Source organism: Archocentrus centrarchus, chromosome 7 (genome assembly GCF_007364275.1).
Source record: "Archocentrus centrarchus isolate MPI-CPG fArcCen1 chromosome 7, fArcCen1, whole genome shotgun sequence".
Taxonomy (NCBI): Eukaryota; Metazoa; Chordata; class Actinopteri; order Cichliformes; family Cichlidae; genus Archocentrus; species Archocentrus centrarchus.
The window spans coordinates 1,112,807-1,133,968 of NC_044352.1; the positions used below are offsets into that span (position 1 = coordinate 1,112,807).

The 21,162-nt window shown below is 47.9% G+C and overlaps 1 protein-coding gene across 3 annotated transcripts in view; it reads left to right on the top strand.

The window, feature by feature from the left end:
* The window catches only part of lama5 (laminin, alpha 5), a 102,920-nt gene that overhangs the window by 58,980 nt on the left and 22,778 nt on the right, over window positions 1-21,162 (top strand). For 2 of the 3 annotated variants that reach the window (XM_030733768.1, XM_030733767.1), the window contains exons 20-51: window positions 482-587; window positions 665-764; window positions 1,171-1,327; window positions 2,217-2,355; window positions 2,862-2,995; window positions 3,368-3,471; window positions 3,722-3,875; window positions 3,955-4,118; window positions 4,457-4,565; window positions 4,649-4,746; window positions 4,819-5,023; window positions 5,568-5,694; window positions 5,950-6,089; window positions 6,366-6,481; window positions 6,572-6,783; window positions 9,607-9,808; window positions 11,146-11,290; window positions 11,419-11,559; window positions 11,753-11,914; window positions 12,617-12,724; window positions 12,874-12,957; window positions 14,766-14,996; window positions 15,103-15,216; window positions 15,301-15,431; window positions 15,586-15,666; window positions 17,805-18,019; window positions 18,119-18,219; window positions 18,522-18,705; window positions 19,339-19,479; window positions 19,558-19,709; window positions 19,786-19,896; window positions 20,494-20,605. In XM_030733768.1, the coding sequence (XP_030589628.1) occupies window positions 482-587; window positions 665-764; window positions 1,171-1,327; window positions 2,217-2,355; window positions 2,862-2,995; window positions 3,368-3,471; window positions 3,722-3,875; window positions 3,955-4,118; window positions 4,457-4,565; window positions 4,649-4,746; window positions 4,819-5,023; window positions 5,568-5,694; window positions 5,950-6,089; window positions 6,366-6,481; window positions 6,572-6,783; window positions 9,607-9,808; window positions 11,146-11,290; window positions 11,419-11,559; window positions 11,753-11,914; window positions 12,617-12,724; window positions 12,874-12,957; window positions 14,766-14,996; window positions 15,103-15,216; window positions 15,301-15,431; window positions 15,586-15,666; window positions 17,805-18,019; window positions 18,119-18,219; window positions 18,522-18,705; window positions 19,339-19,479; window positions 19,558-19,709; window positions 19,786-19,896; window positions 20,494-20,605 (4,480 nt within the window). Of the gene's footprint in view, window positions 1-481; window positions 588-664; window positions 765-1,170; window positions 1,328-2,216; window positions 2,356-2,616; window positions 2,747-2,861; window positions 2,996-3,367; window positions 3,472-3,721; window positions 3,876-3,954; window positions 4,119-4,456; window positions 4,566-4,648; window positions 4,747-4,818; window positions 5,024-5,567; window positions 5,695-5,949; window positions 6,090-6,365; window positions 6,482-6,571; window positions 6,784-9,606; window positions 9,809-11,145; window positions 11,291-11,418; window positions 11,560-11,752; window positions 11,915-12,616; window positions 12,725-12,873; window positions 12,958-14,765; window positions 14,997-15,102; window positions 15,217-15,300; window positions 15,432-15,585; window positions 15,667-17,804; window positions 18,020-18,118; window positions 18,220-18,521; window positions 18,706-19,338; window positions 19,480-19,557; window positions 19,710-19,785; window positions 19,897-20,493; window positions 20,606-21,162 lie in introns of all 3 variants that reach the window. The other variant, XM_030733769.1, reaches the window with a different exon arrangement.

A 21,162-nucleotide genomic window follows, 5' to 3' on the forward strand; every position in this document is an offset into this window, starting at 1 on the left:
CCTGATTGCTGTGGTCACCTGCAGTTTGCATGGATGACCCTGACTTGTCTGCAGACGCATCATTTCCTGTCTATGTGATAGAAAAACAGAGACCATTCGCTTTCAAAGTAAAAGTTGTACCGCACTGCTCAAACACATTTCAAAAGGTTTTGGCGAATGTTCTTCGTTTGCAGTTTGTGTTGCAGATTTCAGTTTCATCACTGCCTGGTGAGTAGTTGGCAGACAAGCTGGCATCTTCCATGCAAACTATGGGTGACTTCAACAATCTGTTAGCAGCCAGAGCCATCGCAAGAAGGTTTTTAGCGCAGCACCGAATATAAAAGTCTTTGGGACAGTTTTGCCTGGTAGCGTCTTCCATCCAGACGGGTCAGCCTGAGTGACCGAGGCTTTAACGAGCTCCTTTCTCTCATTAACTCTTCATAAATTTCTTGCTGCTGTTTTTGTCGTGCTAATAGTTTCAGACATTTCGGTGTTTGTGCAGGAAAGCGGGCAGTGTCACTGTAAGCCCAACATCTGCAGCGGAACCTGCTCCACCTGCAAAGACGGCTTCTACAACCTGCAGGAAAACGACTACTTTGGCTGCCAGGGTGAGCGCTGTAACGATGTGATCCCCCCGCTCCATGGAGGAGTTTGGAGTTTCAGCTGTTAACCTGTTCTTCTTTAGGTTGTCAGTGTGACATCGGCGGCTCCGTAGGTCCGTCCTGTGGCGAGAGGAGCGGCCAGTGTCGCTGCAGACCCAACGTGGAGGGACCGAAGTGTAATCTGTGAGTTCAGCACACCTGAGGGGGAGTTAAACTGTGATGAAGCATCTTAAAACTAGGACTACATTTCCCACAGCCCAGTGTCACAGACCGATGCTGTTAAATGTAGAGATGTTTGACACTTTGCTTCAAACGTCTCTCATCATATTTATTCCAGACTTTTCTGCAGTATGTAAACATCATCACACCTGCTCTGTTTCATCCCGACCGGCACACCTGTGATTTTTATCCTCCTGAACAAAATAAAACAGGAAGATAAAGAAACACGAGGAGCTGATGCATGAAATTTGGTTTTACTCTTCAAAGATGCGCAGCATGAACTGGAATCTGTATCATAACTCTGCTAACTTTGGATGAACGTTCAGGCCTCCACCTTTATTTTAGTAATCTGAGTTTCCTGCTCTGTCAGACCGCGCGCGGATCATTACTTCCCAGACCTCCATCACCTGAAGTTTGAGATCGAGGAGGGAACCATGCTGGACGGACGGCCGGTGAGATTCGGCTACAGCCCCCAGGAGTTCCCCAACTTCAGCTGGAGAGGTTATGCTCAGATGTCCCCAATTCAGGTAGGAATATAACCTTTGAACTTGGCCACACCCCCAATAATTTAAACTTTAAGTCGTAATCCAGTTTAAACAGGTGAGTTATAGGAACATCGTACCCCCGTCCAGCTGTTATGAATTATCCACAGAGACCAAAGCAGTTTCTGTATCAGCTCCAAACATGTTTATTTAACATGAGTCTATGGGGACTGACTCACTGCTGCCTCTGCTGGACGGCAGAGGAACTGCAGCTCATGGTCTTGAACCCTGTGCATAAATCTGAGATTTACAGCCTGTTTTTCCTTCATGTTGAGCACATGCGATTCCCATCATTGAAACTAATGTGCAGTCATGTGACTGGGGCCCAGCAGGTTTTTTCCTCTTGCATGTTTTCGGGGTCATTTAAAGGGATATTTCTCTTTAGCAGAACCATTTCCACGTCCCACACTCAGTCACGTATCAGATATGCTCCTCGTCACAGGGTCAAAATATTGACTTCCTCTTCTGTGTGAGGAGTAGTGGGCAGAATTTAAATGAGTGGTTCTAAGATTTGAATTCATCTGTTTGGACGGCTAACTGCTGCCAGATCCTGTCAGCAGTTTGTGCTGGAGGGAAAATCCTAAAGAGAAATGTGTCGAGCTTTTTCCTGGTGTCTCTGTGTCGGTGTTTCCTGCCATCTCTGCCGCCTTTACTCAGCGAGTCTTTTACTCCATGTTTTTACTCCAGTTTGTCTCCTAAATACTGCTCCTCTTCTTCTCGTGCCTCATCCCTCCTTGTCTTTCCATTATTTCCCTGCCTTCCCTCTTCTTCGTTTCTTCTTGCCTTCCTCTCTCTCTTCCTTACCCGATGTCCCTCCTCTTCTTCTCCACCTTCCTCCTCTTCCTCGCTGCCTTGCTCTCTCCTCTGTTGGTAGTCGAAGGTGCTGGTGTCGGTGTTGGTCAGCTCTCCGGATGTCTTCTTTGTGGTGCTGCGGTACGCTAACTGGCAGGGCTCTGTGGTACGGGGCAGGATGTCTGTCACAGAGGACGGCTGGAGCCATCACTGCGGGAACTGTGAGTGCTGGGAATGCTGGGAATGGTGGGAGTGCTGGAGTGATGGGAACCTTCTTATGCTTTCTTGATTTCCATGTCGTGCTTCAAACTTTGTGCTTTGACTGTTCGGCTGGTGGTGGTGGCGGCTCCGTGTTTTCCTCTTCAGGGCCACAGATCAGTGCAGGTTTCAGGGATTTCAGGATAAATATTCATATCTCCCCCTCCAAACTCCCTCTCTTCTCCCCCCTGTTCTTCTTCTCTCTTTGGACGATGTCCTCGTAGACGGCAGTGAAGCTTCAGGTTTATATGAGCGAGGCAGACGTCTATCTGACTCGCTTCATCCTCAGATATATAAACTCTGAGGGCGCCACCACCAAGGGTAAAATAACAGCCTATCAGGGCAACCGCAGAGGTATGTTCTCCTCCAATCACATGACAGTATAAGTTGTTTAGAGGAACAGCAGAGGGGATGAATGTGTGCTGTTGTCACTTTGTTCTCCCAGTTTTACCTTCGGTTTGTTTTTAAGGCTCCGAGCAGTCCAAGCCAATCGTCTTCGCTCCCAGCGTGGAGCCGACCTTCGTCAACGTTCCCTTTGTGGAGCCCTTCGTCCTAAACCCGGGAACCTGGACTGTGGTTATCGAGGCTGACGGAGTCCTGCTGGTGAGAAACAAATACAAACAGGAAGTTTGGGGGAAACTTCTGCTGCAATCCCAGCAGATCAGCTGATTTCAGTGCCAGCTCAGCTGATCCTTCTCTACACATCTTTTTGTACATCCTATATAGGACCCTGTGTTTAAGCTGCTCCAGCTTCCCTATAGCTGCTGCTACACATCTGCAAGCCACTTTGCAACACCCCCCAATGAGGAGGTCTCCTTGTTGCTGTCCCCACCTTTAAACCCTCCACATTTGCACATGGAGCAGTGTGGAGTCAGAGCTACAGATATAAAATAACTGCCATCTACTAGGCTGTAGTGGACCTGAGTGAAATGCATCGTTATAAACATGAATCATTTTTGTTCCCTTGGCCTTCAGGATTACCTGGTCCTGCTGCCCAGTGCCTACTATGAAGCTGCCATCCTGCAGACCAAAGTGAGCGAGCCCTGCACCTACAGCTCCGGGCCGGACGCCAGCCAGAAGTAAATATGCTCTCATGATTGTTTCTTCTTCAGTTTGTTAGTGCAGTAAGTCACTCTATAGTGTGGTGCTTTACACTCTGACCTAACACGAGAAAGTTCCCTGGCTCAAGACCGTGAGGAAGGAAGGCTCCATCCGCCGTGGCTGGAAGCTTCTAGTTTGTTAGTGGGATAAAATTCCAGAATGCAAATGATTTGGATCAGTTTCCTCGCGGATGCACAGTGAACATATTTGGATTTGTGTCTCTCTCAGCTGTCTGCTGTACAAGTATCTGTCTCTGGACTCCTTCCCCTCCATCTCGGGTAACGATGCCAGCTGCCGCAACGACAACCACCTGCCCCGCCCGTGCCCAACCGAGAAGGTTACCCCGCGCCACCCCGACATGGCCGTCTGCAGCGGTTTAGATGTAAGAGGGGGAGAGGAAAGGTGGCGTTCTCACAGGTAAACCTTTGAGGGTAAATAAACATATTTACTTTCTGCTGCAGATCAGCGTCGAGTTGCGAGGGCGTCTCTCGTCTCCAGGTGACTACGTTCTGGTGGTCGAGTATTCCAGTGAAGAAGAGCTACCTCAAACGCTGTCCGTGAACGTCAACGTGCCGGGAGCGAGAGCGCACCGGCACCAAGTCACCCTGCTGCAGTGCAGATACAGGTGAGGGGAACAACATCAGCCTCTTCGTCCAGCGAGGCTCCATCAGAGGCTCCAGACTTTATGGGGACAGAGCTAAGCCCGCAGATTAAAGATCTCACTTTTTGATATTTGAATAACATGTTGCATCATTTAATGAAGTTAACTGTCAGATTAAGGCAGCGCTGGAGGCACATGATGCAAACTAACAGCTGGAGGTGATGATGAGGATGAGGAGCTGGCGAAACCTGCTGCGTGTGTCTGATCTGTGGACGGCTCACCGTCACCACCTGCGTGTCATTAAGTGTGTCGACAGCTCTTCATCATTGTGTGTGTGTGTGTGTGTGTGTGTGTGTGCGTAGCTTCCTGTGTCGAGTCGTGGCCATTGACGAGCAGAACAGGGTGGCGGTCTTCTCCTTCCTCTCAGACGCAGAGATCCAGCTGACCGCTGACCGAGCCACCTTCTTCCTGGTAAGTCACACTCGTGTCACATGACGAGGCTGAGAAGGTCACCTGACTTTAAAAAATGACCCGTTTTTCATGTTTGTCTTCAGCACAAAGTGTACCTGGTGCCTAAACAGCAGTTCTCCATGGAGTATGTGGAACCTCGGGTCCACTGCATCAGCACTCACGGTCAATTCTCACCTGACAGGTGAGCTGTCAAACACCTGTACAAATCTATAATATGCAAACAGCTTTTTTAAGCCTCTCCTCTCATCTCCAGCTCCTCCTGCATCCCGTCACGTTTCCAGATCCCGTCGGACTCGCTGGTCCTGAAGGAGGGTCAGAGCTCCTCTAGTGGGGAGGAGCCTGTCCTGGCCTCCCCTGCAGCAGCTCCTCCTCTGAGAGAGGAGCCGGTGTGGATGGGATCAGAGAGACCTCCGTTTGGAGCAGAAAACACCGACCACATCCGGCTGGACTCTGTGCAGGTACCGACGCTGATGAGTGGGCGTGTCGTACTGGGCACTCAGTTTGGGCGCAGCTTCGTGTGTGAAATTCGTGAAAAGTCCCAGGACGTAGAAAAAGCCTCTGGCAGCCATGACAGGAAGTCCAGCTGTTCTCCAGCTGCTGTCCTCCCAGAGAATTGATCGACCTGATGTGTTTGTCATCGCTCAGAGACCTCTGTGGTGTGAACTGTGGTCAGCGATGGATGATTCTCTGATAAATAACTCGGTATAAAGGCTCACCTGCACAGGTTGTAGCTGTAACATGAAGCATTAGCCTCTTTGGGCCCTGAAACCATCCACCATGATTAAAATGAATCCAGCATTGAGGCTCTGTGGAGGTCAGAGTGCGCGGGCTGAGAGCAGGACAGCTGTAAGCTGAGCTGACTCTCATGTATGATCCTTTTTATGTCACCTGAAGACGTATGAAAGAGTTTTTATCTGAGTCACAGAAACATTTGAAATGAGAATAATCTCACGAACGTGTCTGACATCTTTCTTTTTCTCTCCCGTTGTCTCCTTTACCCAGAATGCAGTGCTGTACTCGGCACGCGTCCACGCGCTCGGCCGCTACGTCTTCATCCTGCACTTCCACCAGCCTCTGCACCCCACCTACCCCGTGCAGGTCTTCGTTAACGGGGGGCGGATCTGGCAGGGTAAGAACGCAGTCTGAGTGGTGAATCTGCAGCATCACCTGCAGGAAACATTAAAACATATAATTTAGTCCCTTCTTGTGATTTAGTTGTATTATTATATGATAATGTCGGGGTAGAGTAGATATAAATCTGAACGGAGACAAAGCTTCACCATAAACTGTATATAAAAGATGGACGTCGGCACTGTGACATCACACGCTGGAGCTGCAGATCTGGGTTCGATGGTTGGTTCACGCAGATGTTTTTGTTCTTCAGGCCACGTTAACGCCTCGTTCTGTCCGCACGCGTACGGCTGTCGGGACATCCTGGTCTCTGAGAATCAGATCATCCTGGATGTGACGGACCACGAGCTCCTCCTCACCGTGCAGATTCCTGCTGGGAAGACGCTGTGGCTGGTTAGTCTCTGCTCTGCTTTCCTCTTTGGATGTTTGTGTTGTGTGCACAGAAATCTGGAAGACGGCGCCCTCTTCAGGTCTGTGAGCCGCAGCTGGAGGTATTTCGGAGCTTGTGTGGACATTTCCACTGATCGCTCTGGCGTCTTATAAGCATTCAGAGCTAAACTCGGCATATCTTTGTGCTCGTCTTATTTCTGCTGCTAAATGCAGGAGGTTGGAGGTCTGACTGCATCACTGCTCTCAGGAGCTGAAATGATTTCTTTCTCACGTCTGCAGGATTACGTGCTGGTTGTTCCTGAACTGAGCTACAGATCGAGCTACCTGAGCGAGGAGCCTCTGGACAAATCGTACGACTTCATCAGCAACTGTGGTCAGAACAGCTTCTATGTCAGGTCAGCTGATCAATGAGGAACAATTAGCCACGTTAGCCTTTTGGATGGCATCATTCTGAAAGCTGTCCAATCTTCCTCTCTCTCCTCCAGCCCCTCCTCCTCCTCGCCGTTCTGCCTCAGGTCGGCCGTGTCTCTGTCGGCCTTCGTCAATAATGGCGCGCTGCCGTGCGCCTGCCACGAAGTCGGAGCTGAAAGTGACGCCTGCGAACAGTTTGGCGGTCAGTGCCGCTGCAGACCCAACGTGATTGGACGAGACTGCTCCATGTGTGCCACGGGTTACTGGGGATTCCCCAACTGCAGACGTGAGTGTGAAAAAACGGATAATTCATTTGGTTTTGTCACATTTATTCTCACAAACACAGAAAACATAAACGTTTGTTTTCAGTTCTGAGCTGCTGGGGTCGAAAATCTGAGAAATAAATCAAACAGAAGAAAAAAATACAGCAAATATGTGAATGAACCATAAACCGCAGCCAGCATCGATTTCTAATAACTGCTCAAGGATGTGGCTCGGAGTCCATTAATGCTGCATTTATGGTGTCGGCGTCTCCAAACACGAGAAGTCTGAACTCCTCTGCAAAGACCGCAGACCTTCAGTCACAGCTCTGATTGACCCACTCAGGTCTAAAATCACTCACAGAGCCGCCGTCTGCTGGCCTGCAGCAACGATGGGTCAGATAACTGAAGGAGAAAATTTACTTCATCTAATCATGATCACTGTGATTACCATCTGTTTTTATTGGAAATGTGTAAAGACCTGCGTGTTTTTACTAGAGATGCGCCAATCCGATATTCAGTATCGGTATCGGTCCGATACTGGCCTAAATTACTGGATCGGATATCGGAAAGAAATAAAAAATGTAATCCGATACATTAAATAACGTTTCGCTCACATTAGCTGCATGACAGGGCTCCGTCGTCTTCTTCTTCTTGTGGGTTTGCGGTTGACCAAACCAGCTTAGAGCTGCATTACCGCCACCTACTGGAATGGAGTGGGGGATCAGGAGTTAGAAAACAACCCCCTCAGATCCTCCGTCGCTGCGACGGATTCCCTTTGACACTGAGCGATCATCGCTGACATGTTTTTCCGCCTCCACCGCTCTCTGCCTTGTTTGTGTGTTGTGCCCGCTGTGCTGAGAATCAGCTGTTGTTTTTTTTCTCTACTTCAGCTCTCGGACATACTGCTAGTGAGCGCAGCTATTAGCACTGGTGACCGTCCGGTACCGGAAGGACCCCTTCCCCATCAAAATATTTTTGATACTTTAATCCCTGATTTTTGACTAAATATAGACCTGAAGTAGAAACGTAATTAGGAGAATGCTTGTGAATATAAAGCATTACAAGATTACGCTCACGCAGCCCCCAGTTTTTCAACATAAACACTGATGACGCAACAGCAGCAATCAGCTGATTTACGTGCAGTCTGTCTGCACAAGCGCAAAGAGGCGGAGCCGGCGCGCTGAGATGGAGGAAATGTTTTTCTAGTGTCCAAAAGAAGCCTTTTCGTCCCTGTAACCTCCATTAAACCTTTCCTGGGAAACAGCTGGAGGTCCTTCATCAACCACCTGATCAGTAAGTGAAGAAACGAGAACTTTGTAGCTGCTCCATCCACCCTGTTTGTTTCACACAGGGAAAAACTGCAGATGAACTGTTAATATGAAAAAAGTATTTCTTATCCAGTTACTTGGGTAATCAATATAAATAGAATACACAATTGCTAAAATAATCGATAATTGCAGCCCTAATGAAATTTGCAACATGCCATAAGCATCACCTTCTCACACAGAAGCAACAGGATTCAGGTGATAGTTATTGTTGTAAGTAAGTAAAGTTTATTTATAAATCGTTTTTCACAGACAGAAAGATGCTGTACAATAATTAAAGCACAATATCAACCCCCCCATAAAACACTATGTTAAAAACATAACATTACCATATTAAAAGAAAAAGAATAAAAATAAAGTCAGAAACCAGAAAGCCTGGTTAAACAGAAAAGTTTTTTTAAATGATGCCACAGAGTCAGCTAAATGGAGCTGGAGTGGTAAACAGTTCCAGAGCTTCGGTGCCACTGCCTAAAAAGCTCTGTCCGCCCTGGTCCTTAGTCTTGTATGTGGGACAACTAAAAGACTTTGATTTTGTTGTGTGAGAGACTGTTGACTTCCTTTTTTTGAATGTTTTTAAATGCCTGGATCAATTTTAAGTATCGGATTTATATCGGTATTGGCCGATATCCAAATGTAAAATATCGGTATCGGACATAAAAAAGTTGTATCGTGCCATGCCTAGTTTTTACACCCTTTTAATACATTTTAAAGCCAAACATGATGGAAGTTAAAGAGTTCACGTCAGGATGAAACACGTCTGTTTCCTCCATCAGGGCCTCCACGCACCAGCAGATCACATTCTGATCGTTTGCTGTTAAACTTACAGATTTCCATCCCTGTCGTAAGGAGCAGGCTCGACTCGTTCGTCTTCATAGTTCATCCCATTCGGCCTCACTCTGCCCCCTGCTGGGCATTTCTTAGTAAACCCCTGTGTTTAAAAACAGCTGAAAACCTTCTAAAATGAATTAAAACTATCAGCAGACAGTGAAGAAACCACAGCTGAGACACAGCTTATGTCCAAGTGTGGCGCTGCAGACATATCAGCTGACATTAAACCAGGGCCAGGCAGTACGCTAATGTAATACCACTTTGAACCACAAGATGGAGCAGCGAGTCAGAAGCTCAGCGTTAGCTTAGCATTGGCTTCATCACGAGGCCGACTTATTTTGTGAGCTCAAGCAGGACCGTTCAATTGGATGAAACCGAGAAAGACGAAATCATTAAACGTGCTCAGAAGGATGTAGCGCTGGTTGGGGTGGCTAATGAAACGCTGCCATCTTGTGGGGAAAGTTTTTGCAGAGTTTTTTTTGTTTATGACCTGCAGTACCTTCATAGCCCACCAGGGGGCTGCTTAGGATTATGGATCATTTTAGAAACTGATTCTGACCCAAGTGAACTAAAGAACGTTATAACGCAGATTTCCAAAGTTATTTGGTGTGAAGAAGGAATGTGGTTTCGAGATGAGCATGTTCGTGTTTGTTGTCCTGTCTGCTCTGTCTGACCTTCTCATGTCGCCCGCAGCCTGTAACTGTGGTTCGAGGTTATGTGAGCCGGTGACGGGCGACTGCATCTGTCCGCCGAGGACCATCCTCCCAGAATGCACCGAGTGTGAGCCTCAGACGTTCGGCTGCCACCCGCTGGTCGGCTGCGAGATCTGCAACTGCTCTCATTCCGGCATCATCGCACCCGATGCGAGCTGTGACACGCTCAGTGGGCAGTGCAGGTAAGACGAGGTCAAACAGGAAGCAATGATGACCTCAGACAGAAACAGGCAGTTTCCTGTCACTTTGAGTGGTTTCAGGATTTCTCTCCATGCTGCAGATCTCTTTGTAGAGGCAGCTGAACTCACACGTCACTCAGTGTTCAGGTTTTCCTGTTTTTGTTCCTGATCTCTGACCCTGTGTGCTCTCCGGCTCTGCCAAGTTTCATCTGATTTCTGTGGAAGCTGCCAGGTTTAAACTTTCTGTCTGCCCACCTCTGAGTCACAGTTTCTGGACCGACTGAGTCTGTTTTTCACCTCCTTGGAGCTCGGTCAGCATCTTTTCTCACAGCTCTCAGTGATTCTTTCTGAGGGCAGCGCTGAACTCGTTTGGGAAGTTGGTGTGATAGCTGAGTTTGAGATGAGAGGCTTGATACCACTCTGTCCATAAAACAAATATGCAAACTTCCAGGGGGCAGTTTTTTTACCAGTGGGTTTTCAGATGCTGCTGTTTAACCTCTTGGCCCTCCTTCCTCAGGAAGGCTGACCTTTCGCCAGGCTGCCAACATGTTCTGACTCACCTTGTGGTACAAAGTAGTATTACACTAAACTGCAGCCTGACCCTGTGTCACCTTCAGTGCAGCGGTTTCCTCACTTCCCGTTTGCTTCAGTTCATTTTGAAAGGTTTTTAATTATTTTGGAAAGCATAAATTTACAGAAAAAAACTCGTGAAAGCAGGAACGTGTCTGTGCGGACCGTGAGCGCTCGACTCTGAGCGCCGGAGACAAACAGACCTGTGAGACGAGCTGTTATTGATACGTTTGATCGGCCCTAAAGGTGAACCTGCTTTTTTAGGTAACTGTACAGTCAGGGAAAGACACACGTGCGGGGTTACAAACACATCCTGATTGAAGCTTGATGGTGGTTGTAAAACTCAGACACATCTGTGACCTCTTGACCTCTATCAGGCAGCTGATGACACATCTAGAGTTGGGGGTTGGATCCTTGCACATTTTTTCTGGTTTTTCAGTTTGACTCCTCAGACAGAGAGAACTGAAATCAAAGATACAAATGGATTAACTAACTAACGTTAACGTAACCTGGTGCAGCCGGAAACATCAAAATATTCAAAGAAAACATTCAATTGATTTTAAAAAACACAAAACAGAGCAAATCTATGAACTCAGTCTGGTTTAAAGCCTCATCCTCCAAGTTCCTTCCAGCTGCTCCTTTAAAGTCTTTCACTGTCAGCGTCACACATGCACACAGGAACTTGCACAGGGACTGAGGAGAGGTCAAAGGTTATAGGTTTAACAGAAAAATGGCTGCGGGTACACGACTGGTTTTCTTTCTGTCTCCAGATGTAAGAACAACATCGTTGGACGTCAGTGCGACCGGTGCACCCCCGGTTTCTATGGTTACCCCAACTGCAGGTCATGTGACTGCAACGAGGCGGGAACCGAGGAGGAAGTGTGCAACCCGTTCACGGGACAGTGTCTCTGCAAGGTTTGGACTCTGTCTCACACTCACACACACCTTTGTCATGTTCATGTGTCTGACTCTGCTCTGTGTGTGTGTGTGTGTGTGTGTGTGTGTGTGTGTGTGTGTGTGTGTGTGTGTGTCTTCGCCTGCAGGAGAACGTCCAGGGTTCTCGCTGCGACCAGTGCAGAGTTGGTACGTTCCACTTGGACCCGACCAACCCGAAAGGATGCACCAGCTGTTTCTGCTTCGGAGCCACCGACCGCTGCCACAGCTCCAACAAGAGGCGCACTGAGGTGCTTGCTTACATCCCATAATATGTTAGGAGCATGCGGTCAGATGAGTGCAGGACGTCTGTTTTAATTGTTTGAGCCTCACAGTTTAGTTTCCGAGGGTTACACTGGAGCATCTTTGCTGTCGTGTTTCTGAGGTCTGGAATTTGAGCCGTTATCCTGGGAAGCCTGTTCCTCGTTATCCTCCTCTCTGCAGATCATGAACATGGAGGGCTGGGTGCTGCTCGGAGCCAACAGGCAGGAAGTCCCGATGACCGTGTATCCAGATCAGGACCTGGCAGAGGCCGACATCGCCGACGTGCCCGATGTTTATCAGGAGCTGTACTGGCACGCTCCGAAAACTTACCTGGGAGACAAGGTGAGAGATTTCAGTTAAAGATCAGTCAGGTACAGTAAGAACAGGTCGGGCATGAAGAGGCACGGCAGGCACGCCTTCATCAGATGGAGACGTTCCTTTATCTGAAGGATGCGTTCACTCAGGGGTGCTGAGGATGTTACCTGTGACGAGGGTGAAGATGAGCCAGGTGTAGCTTCATCAGTAAAGCATGTTCCTGGTGCATCTTCTCAGTCTCTGCAGCTCTTTTATCAGCAGGGTTCTCCTGCAGAATGTCTTTAAGGTGTAACAGTGGCCCATGGGCTCGCGGAGCCCCAGACACCAAATGTCTGAACGCAGCGAGAAGAAGACTGCTGCAGACACGTCCCACACGGCTGATCCGGAGGCTCAGACGGGCTGTTTGGATACAGATCGGTGTGTCGTCTGGGCGCTTCACTCGGCAGCTTTCATGTGTGATTCAGCCAGCATCGGTCTTTATTCTGACGGTTCCACATAAATCCCAGAGTGCTACGCTCCACTAACAGACTTAAGCTGTCAGCCTGCCACGACCTGCACTCAAAGACATGCAGGTTTTATCTTCCCCGTATGAACCGCAGGCCGCGCACCGTCTCTGCAGTCAGTTAGTAATCCGTGGTGTGGGTTTAGGTGCAGCAGGCGGAGCTTAAAGCTCTGTTTAATCCTTTTTTGTTTTTGTGTCTGAGTTATGATCTGCTCCTGTTTGCTCAGGTCTCCTCCTACGGCGGGTATCTGAGGTACCGTCTGCACACTCAGACCATGAGAGGTGATGTGCTGCCTCTACCTGCAGAGGCCTCCAAGCCCGACATCATCGTGAAGGTGCAGAGCACACACACGGACACATGCACTACACCTGCACGCACACGCACAAACACACACAAACACACTCACCAAATCTTTGCCCTCTCATATGCAGTGATAAAACGATAACACACCAACACGTTTATTTCCTGGTTTTTGTCCTTCAGGGGAATCAGATGACCCTGGTGTTCATGGAGAGAGAGTACTCCTCACCTGAGGAGCCTCACCTGGGCATAGTCCACATTGTTGAGGTAAAGTCACCTGCACATTCAGTTAGCTGTTAGCAGTTAGCTGCTGACCAGAACAGGCCGGTACCAGCATGTCAGGTCTGATCACCTCAGGGCAAATACTCCAGAGATCCACGGCTAGTTTTAAAGCTTCTGGGATGTTGTGATGTTTTTTTCATCTTAATCCATGTCGAGCTGCAGATATGTAACATTATACACACACAAGATCCCTAACACAACATGCTAAACCAGAAGAACCCTCAGAAATCTGTTTTAAAGAACTTTAAACATTTTAACTAGAGATGCGCCGATTAGATATTCAGTATCAGTATCGGTCCGATCCTGGCCTAAATTCCTGGATCGGATATCGGAAAGAAATAAAAAATACAATCCGATCCGACCCACATTAGCTGCATTACAGTCCTCTTGTTCTTCTTGTGGGTTTGCGGTTGAACAAACCAGCTTAAAGCTGCATCACCGCCACCTCCTGGACTGGAGTGGGGATCAGGAAATAACCCCCTCAGTTCTCCGTCGCTGCGACGGATTCCCTTTAACACTGAGTGGATCATCGCTGACATGTTTTTCCGCCTCCACCGCTCTCTGCGTGTTCGTGTGTTGTGCTCGCTGTGCTGAGAATTTCAGCTGTTATTTTTTTCTCTACTTCAGCTCCCAGACATACTGCTAGTGAGCTAGTGATTGTCCGGTACTGGAAGGACCCCTTCCCTGTCAATATATTTTTTATACTTTAATCCCTGACTAAATATAGACCTGCAGTAGAAACATATTTAGGAGAATGCTTGTGAATATAAAGCATTACAACATTACGCTCACACAGCCCCCAGTTTTTCAACATAAACACTGATAACACAACAGCAGCAGTCAGCTGTTTTACTGCAGTCTGTCTGCACAAGCGCAAAGAGGCGGAGCCGGTGAGCTCAGATGGAGCGGAAAAAAGTTTTCTCCCTGTAACCTCCATTAAACCTTTACTGGGAAACAGCTGGAGGTCCTTCATCAACCACCTGATCAGTAAGTGAAGAAAAGAGAACTTTGTAGCTGCTCCATCCACCCTGTTTGTTTCACACAGGGAAAAACTGCAGTACGGAAGTTAAAATATGCAGATGAACTGTTAATACAAAAAAGTATTTCTTATCCAGTTATTCGGGTAATCGATGGAATAATTGATTGAATACTCGATTACTAAATTAAGTGATAGTTGCAGCCCTACTGAAATTTGCAACATACCATAAGCCAATGCATCACCTTCTCACATAGGAGCAGCAGGATTCAGGTGATAGAGCGATTGGTGTAAGTAAGTAAAGTTTATTTATATAGTGCTTTACACAGACAAAAAGTTATAAAGCACTGTACAATAATTAAAACACAATATCAAAAAAACCCAGATAAACACCATGTTAAAAACATATTAACATTACCATATTAAAAGAAAAAGAATAAAAATAAAGTCAACAGAAAGCCTGGTTAAATAAAAAGTTTTCAACTGTTTTTTAAGACTCCACAGAGTCGGCTAAATGGAGCTGGAGTGGGAAACAGTTCCAGAGCTTTGGTGCCACTGCCTGGTTCTTAGTCTTGTACGTGGGACAACTAAAAGATTTTGATTTTGTTGTGTGTGAGACTGTTGAGTCAACAGTGTTGACGTATGTAAAATGTATCCAGGCATTTGAAATTGTTTTTTGTTTTTGTTTTTTTTTTAAAAAAGATCGAATTTGTATCAGACAGGCCGTATCTATGCCGCGCTCTCAGCTGTTGTTGATGTGACCCCACAGAAGAGGCGATGATGATGATGATTTCTTCATCTCCTTCCTTCCTCACAGGGGAGTTTCCGTCACTTTCAGACCGGTAACCCGGTGTCCCGAGAGGAGCTGATGATGGTTCTGGTCGGGCTCGAGTCTCTGCAGATACGAGCCCTCCACTCCCAGTCGGCCCAGTCCGTGTCGCTCCGCGGCGCCGTGCTGGAGGGTGCAGAGAGCCTGCCCACTGGACGCCATGCCAACAATGTGGAAATCTGCATGTGTCCTGCCAACTACCTGGGAGACTCGTGTCAGGTGAGGGACCGGGATTCGGATTTCAGTTTGTTTGGTGACACTCACAAAAAGGAGACAGCTGATGATGATGATGATGATGCTAAAGCCTGTGAACATCTCTGTGTAGAAATGTGCTCCAGGTTACTACAGAGACACCATCGGCCTGTTTCTGGGGAAATGTGTTCGCTGTAGCTGTAACGGACACTCGGACCAGTGTCTGGATGGATCTGGAATCTGTGTGGTGAGAAGCTGTGATCATGAAGTCCCTCCTGACGTCTTCTTCTGACATCACAGATCTCTAAGTCTCCGTGTTTCTGTCCTTCAGAACTGCCAGCATAACACGGCCGGCGACCACTGTGAGAGGTGCCAGGGAGGATTCATGGGTAATAACAGCATCGATGGTCAGGCCGTGGCGTGCTCCAGCTGTCCCTGCCCGCTGAGGGCATCATCCAACAAGTCAGTACACCCACACAATCGGAACCTTTTTAATACTTAAATGAAAATAATAAAGACCCCAAATCGCTGCCCTGAGGAACTCCACAAGTAACACTTTCTGTTTTTTGCCATTAAATTAAAGAGTCTGTGCTTTTTCCTTCCTGTCTGTGTGTAGTTTTGCAGAGGGCTGTGTGCCCAGAGGTGACAGCATGCAGTGTCTCTGTATGCCCGGTTATGCTGGACCAGCCTGCGAAAGGTAAACAAGTGGACCTATTCTCCGTGTGTCCTGTCATATATCTCCTGGTCCAGTGGTGGACATTCATTTTAAATATGTTGAGGTCAGTGTATGTACAGCAATCCCTGCAGGCTGCTCTAAACACTGTTTCTCATAGTTTGTTTTCCTGATCTCATCATGTCACGGAGAGGGTGCAGAGGCCCCACCCACCTGTTTGAGAGGTAGCCAATCAGAAAAAGAGTTGGTCTTATGGGGAGGAGCTAAAACTGCTTGTTTCAGGATGAACTGATGGAAGCTGAAATTAGAACTGCAGTAAAAGTGATTTTAAGGAGTTGAAGGATCGTCTAGAATCGCCATGAAACGTTCCCAGTTGATTACTCGCATTAAGATGATTCTTTCTTGTATATGTTTTATTAACAGTAATAAATATATATGTGGATATATATGTTTATTACTGTTAATACTTGTTGTAATGCACTGATCAGTGGCAGCTGTCACAATTTCATCAAGCACATCAGTGTTTGATGATAATAAAGGCTTCTGATTGTGAACTCTTGTTTGAACATATAAATTAAACTTAGCACGAGGAAATGTGTAAGGAAACATATGTTTGGTGGATTATTTCTTAGCTGTAACAAGTCTATTTCCCTTAAATGGAGCCTCATTTGTAAGGAAAATGCATCTGTAGTTGTGCTCATGAAAAACTCTCCAAATCTTCTCTGCAAACAGCTGATTCTGCTGTTGACTGGTTTGGTGTTTATTGGATTGGATGATTGAAGTCTGAACAAACAGACGTATCAGCAATTTAACAGTTTATCATGTGACAAACAGGAGCCTCAGCAGCATGTGGAAGAACCTGGGAGCCTGGGACCTCCTCCTCATGCTGCTCACCAGCTTGGTGTCACACAGCATCCCATTCTGCAACCAGTATTTGTCACAGGTCAGTCAGTGTGGTTGTGTTGGTCACTGTGGCATGAACAGCACACCCACGCTGATCCCACAAGTGTTCAGTGGGGTTGAGGTCAGGACTGCAGGTAGGCCATCCCATCCTCTCCACTCCCAGATTCTGGAGGTAGTCTCTGATAAGCCCACTCAGTGGAGGATAGAGTTCGGTCCCAGACTGTGGAGATATGGGATTGCTGCGACTGCAGAATCTCAGCTTGATGTCTCTCTGCATTGAGACTGCCTGCATTGATGAAAAGTTTGTTTTCCCAGTGAGGACAAAAATATCAGCCTGCTCCATCACACTGCCTCCACCAAAAGCTGTTACCCTGTCGGTGCAGCGATCGGCATCAAGTTCTCTGTCTTCTCCACACTTTGACCTTATGAACCAGCTTCCATAGGCAGAGTCTGGACTCTGACCAAAACGTTCCTCCACATGTTCAGGTTCCAGTGCGGATGTTGCTGACACCAGTGCAAATGGGCCTGAGGATGAAGGGCAGTCTGGAGATCAGCTGTGTGCGGTCTGTTTCAGTAGAGAGCTGTCGGCCACATCGTCTTTCAGACGTTGACCGTAGAAGACTGCCTGCAGTTCCTGAGTGATGACAGGGTGGCGTCGTCTTCTGGGGACGACCACGTCGCAGACCGTCTCTGACATCCCCTCCTCCTGGGAGTTTGGAGATGGTACTCAGGTTCACTCCAAATAATGCTGCTACTTGGTGTTGCAGAACACCAGCTTGAAGTTGCTGTATGGCAGGGGCCCGATCCAGGTCAGCTAAACGTAGCACCCTTGGAGAAGACACCAACTTACTGCTGTAGAAGAGTCCATGCTCACAGGTGCTGCTCATCAGAAGCTCCAAACAAGAGTCAAAAGCAGAATCAGCTGATTTTTATGGGTGCGACTGACATACTGAACCCACGAGTGCATTTTCTTTACAAATGTCTCCATTTAAGGGGAATAAAAGGCTGCCTTCATGACACGAGGAGAACATGTAAACCCCGCACAGCCAAGGTGGATTAGAACCGTGGAACCCAGGACCTTCTTGCTGTGAGGCAGCAATGATAACCATCACGCCACCGTGGTGCCCTCCTTAAAATGATTAATTATTATTATTTAAAAATCAGGTAATTCAGAAGGGGGACCAAAGCTGTGGCTGTGTTTCCACCTTCTTTCAGCAGGATGAAAACGTGCGTGCTTTACCTGTCGGCCTCTCCCACAGGTGCGCCCCTGGTTTCTATGGTAACCCGATGGTCCTGGGCAGCCGGTGCCAGCCCTGCGACTGCAGCGGGAACTCGGACCCCAACATGCTGTTCATCGACTGCCACCCGCTGACCGGACACTGCCTCAGCTGCATGCACAACACAGCCGGGCCGCGCTGCGAGACCTGCGCCGCCGGTTACTACGGAGACCCCATCAACCACAAAAACTGCACCAGTGAGTTCAGCGTCCTGTGGTCATGTGATCACGTTCAGTCTGGCAGTGTAGGCCTCAGATGGATTCAGGTAAATGGTGTGTGTGTTTGTTTTCTGACAGAGTGTGACTGCTCTCCGTGTGGAACTGAGTCATGTGACCCGCACAGCGGACAGTGTCGCTGTAAACCCGGCGTCACCGGCCCGCTCTGCGATCGCTGTGAGGTGAGAGTGCCGCGGGGTTTACCTTCATTCATTGATCATACCTTCTGATCAAAAACCCCCAAAATAAAGAAAACTCCCGATTGGTCCAGAGCCGCTGGAGGAGGCGACCTGGAGCGGGAGGCCGGCCGAAGCTTTGATTCTTTTTTTTTATAGGTGGAAAACTTAAGATCACCTGGATGATGAAATATCAGTTTGAACACACCTGCTCTTCATTACACTGCTCCATCTTAAGTCACATGATGCTGGTCACATGGTCACAATTATAAAATTATAATTCAGATGATTTTTACTCCTCCTCTCAGGACGGCTCCTTCGGCTTCGACTCGTGCTCCGGGTGCCGTAAATGCGACTGCGACGCCTCGGCGGCGCTCGTCCAGCCGTGTGACCCTCAAAGCGGTCGGTGCGCCTGTCGGCACGGGGTCAGCGGGTCGGGCTGCAGGCAGTGCACTCCGGGATACTGGGACTACGGACCCAAAGGATGCAAGAGTGAGCAAACAACAAAAACAGGCACTTATACCTCAGAATGAGGATCAAACATTTACAGAGCCATCATGATGTCACCCATAGGGCATTTTTATTGGTCTTTAACTGCCGCCATGTTGGCTTTTTGTTTCCTGAAGTGACCATATTTGGGCGAGAGTGCTAAGCTGTCAGCTAATGCTGGTATAGACTGTATGGAGCATCACACAGACACAGAGACCTGCTGATCAGTAACATCCAATCAAATCCCAGAATCTCACTCAGCAAACTGGAGCTCCGCCTTCTTGGACGGTCTGTTAGTCCAATGAAGTCACAGCAGCCATATTATTGGTCAGATCATTGCATTAAGAAGGCTGCAACAGCACAAACACAGTCCAGAGGTCCAGTTCAGGGACTCCAGTTAGCTGAGGCGTGCTCCCCCTCTGTAACAGCTGACTGACTCCTTATCAGAGCCCCAGCGGGTCGTCATTAAGGCCCCCCCGGGCTGATGGTTACCCGTCACAGGGACACATCAGGGTTTCTGTCTTTGGAGGATTTGAATGCAGATTGTTCTGCAGCTAATCCAGGATGTATCCTCAGACTGTCCACTGCATGATGGTGTGTTTTACCTAAACCCCACCTCCCCACCCCCACCTGCAGAGTGTGACTGCAAAGGAGGACGCTGCGACCCGCGCACAGGCGAGTGCCAGTGTCCTGACGGGATGACGGGGAGACAGTGTGACGTCTGCTCGCAGAGGTACAGCGTACCGATAGAGGACCATCACGGCGTGCACTGCCAGGGTAGGTCACACACACTCTGAACCTTTTTAAAGAGTCTGTAAGCAGGTGAAACTCAGGTGTGTGTGTGTGCTGCTGCAGTGTGTGACCGCTGCGTCATTATCCTGCTGGAGGATCTGGAGAGGATAAACGAAGACTTCCTGTCGGTGTCGGGTCAGCTGAGGAGCCTGAACGCCAGCTCCATGGCCTGGGCTCAGCTGCAGAGCCTCAACAAGTCTGTGGAGGACGCCGCTGTGAGTTTGCACACAAACACACACCTCCGGCTGTGAGAGCTGCAGGTGTACTAATCAAACATTCCCATGATTCCAGTGGGCCATTGAGAACTACAACAGCATGCTGGATGACAGCCGGACTCGGACCGACATGCTGGACACGGAGATCAGGACCATCGGAGAAGACATTGATGAGCTGCAGAACAAAGTGAGGAACACACACACACACATACACACACACACACACACACACAGTAAATATATGAATGAGTTTTTTCCTTATTTCAACTGTCTGAATTCACTCACACTGGCGTGCACACGAGTTTGTTTCTACCGCACCTTTAAAAACAGCTGATGACCAAATGCTTAAAATCATCAAACATAAAAACAGAACAAAACTGAGTTTAACAAACGAAGCACGAAGTGAGAAAAGCTGAGTCGAAGAGCACAAATAAAAGTACTCAGAGGTCATCGTTAGAGGGAGGAGGAGACAAACTCAGGACCGCAGTGCCCGTCCCAAATCTGCATCAGTTGGAGGGTTGAGTCAGGAAGGCATCCGGTGTAAAATCAACATGCAGATCCATCGACTGTGGGAAATAAAGGAGCAGCTGACAGTAACTTATTAATAATAAATGATGTTTCTAATTAAACTAAGCGACTCTTTGTGGAGGGAGACTAATAAAAAGCAGCGACTGTGGCGCTGATCTCTCAGACTGCAGCTGTTCGTATCTTAGAGAAGAATTCCTGTCAAACTGGAACAAATAAAATCACACAGATCTGAGCGTTTGTTTTTTTCTCTTTTCAGGCATCAGCGATGAGCGAGCGGGCGGGCGAGCTGCACAACATCACGACCAAAACGCACCAGAGGGCCAAAGATCTGCTGTCTCTGCTCGGGAACGTGACCGCCGATATAAACAGTACGAACGAGTCGCCATCATCATCATCGTCGCCATCGTCATATATTAAAGAGGATGCTTTCCTCTCTTCCAGCATTTTGGTTTAAAAATACTAAAATATGTGAATGAAGGCCAGCGGCCACGACGTTATCTTAAAGTTATTTAGCCACATGTTCATGGTGCTCAGAGGTGTTTTCAGTTGACCTCTGACCCTGAATCCAAACAGGACTGCACGGCTGCGGCTTTCTGGCCTTTTTTTCTCCACAGTTGAAAAACCAGAAGCAGGTGATCTCCACCTTCAGCACCGTCTCTGAATCGATCTCCATCCTCACACACACACACACACACACACACACACACACGGCCATTCACACACTATGTGGTGCTGTTCGATTACAGTAAAAACCATCATGATGATGCTTCTGTTTGATTCTTCAAACGTTATCCTGCTTTTTACGAACTTTAAACATGTTTGTTTATTTAGCAGATAATTTAAATTATAATGCAAATGACAAAACAAAAAAGTTCAATTAATAACTCGAGACAAAGTGAGAACTTCATAGTGAAAATGAATTTAT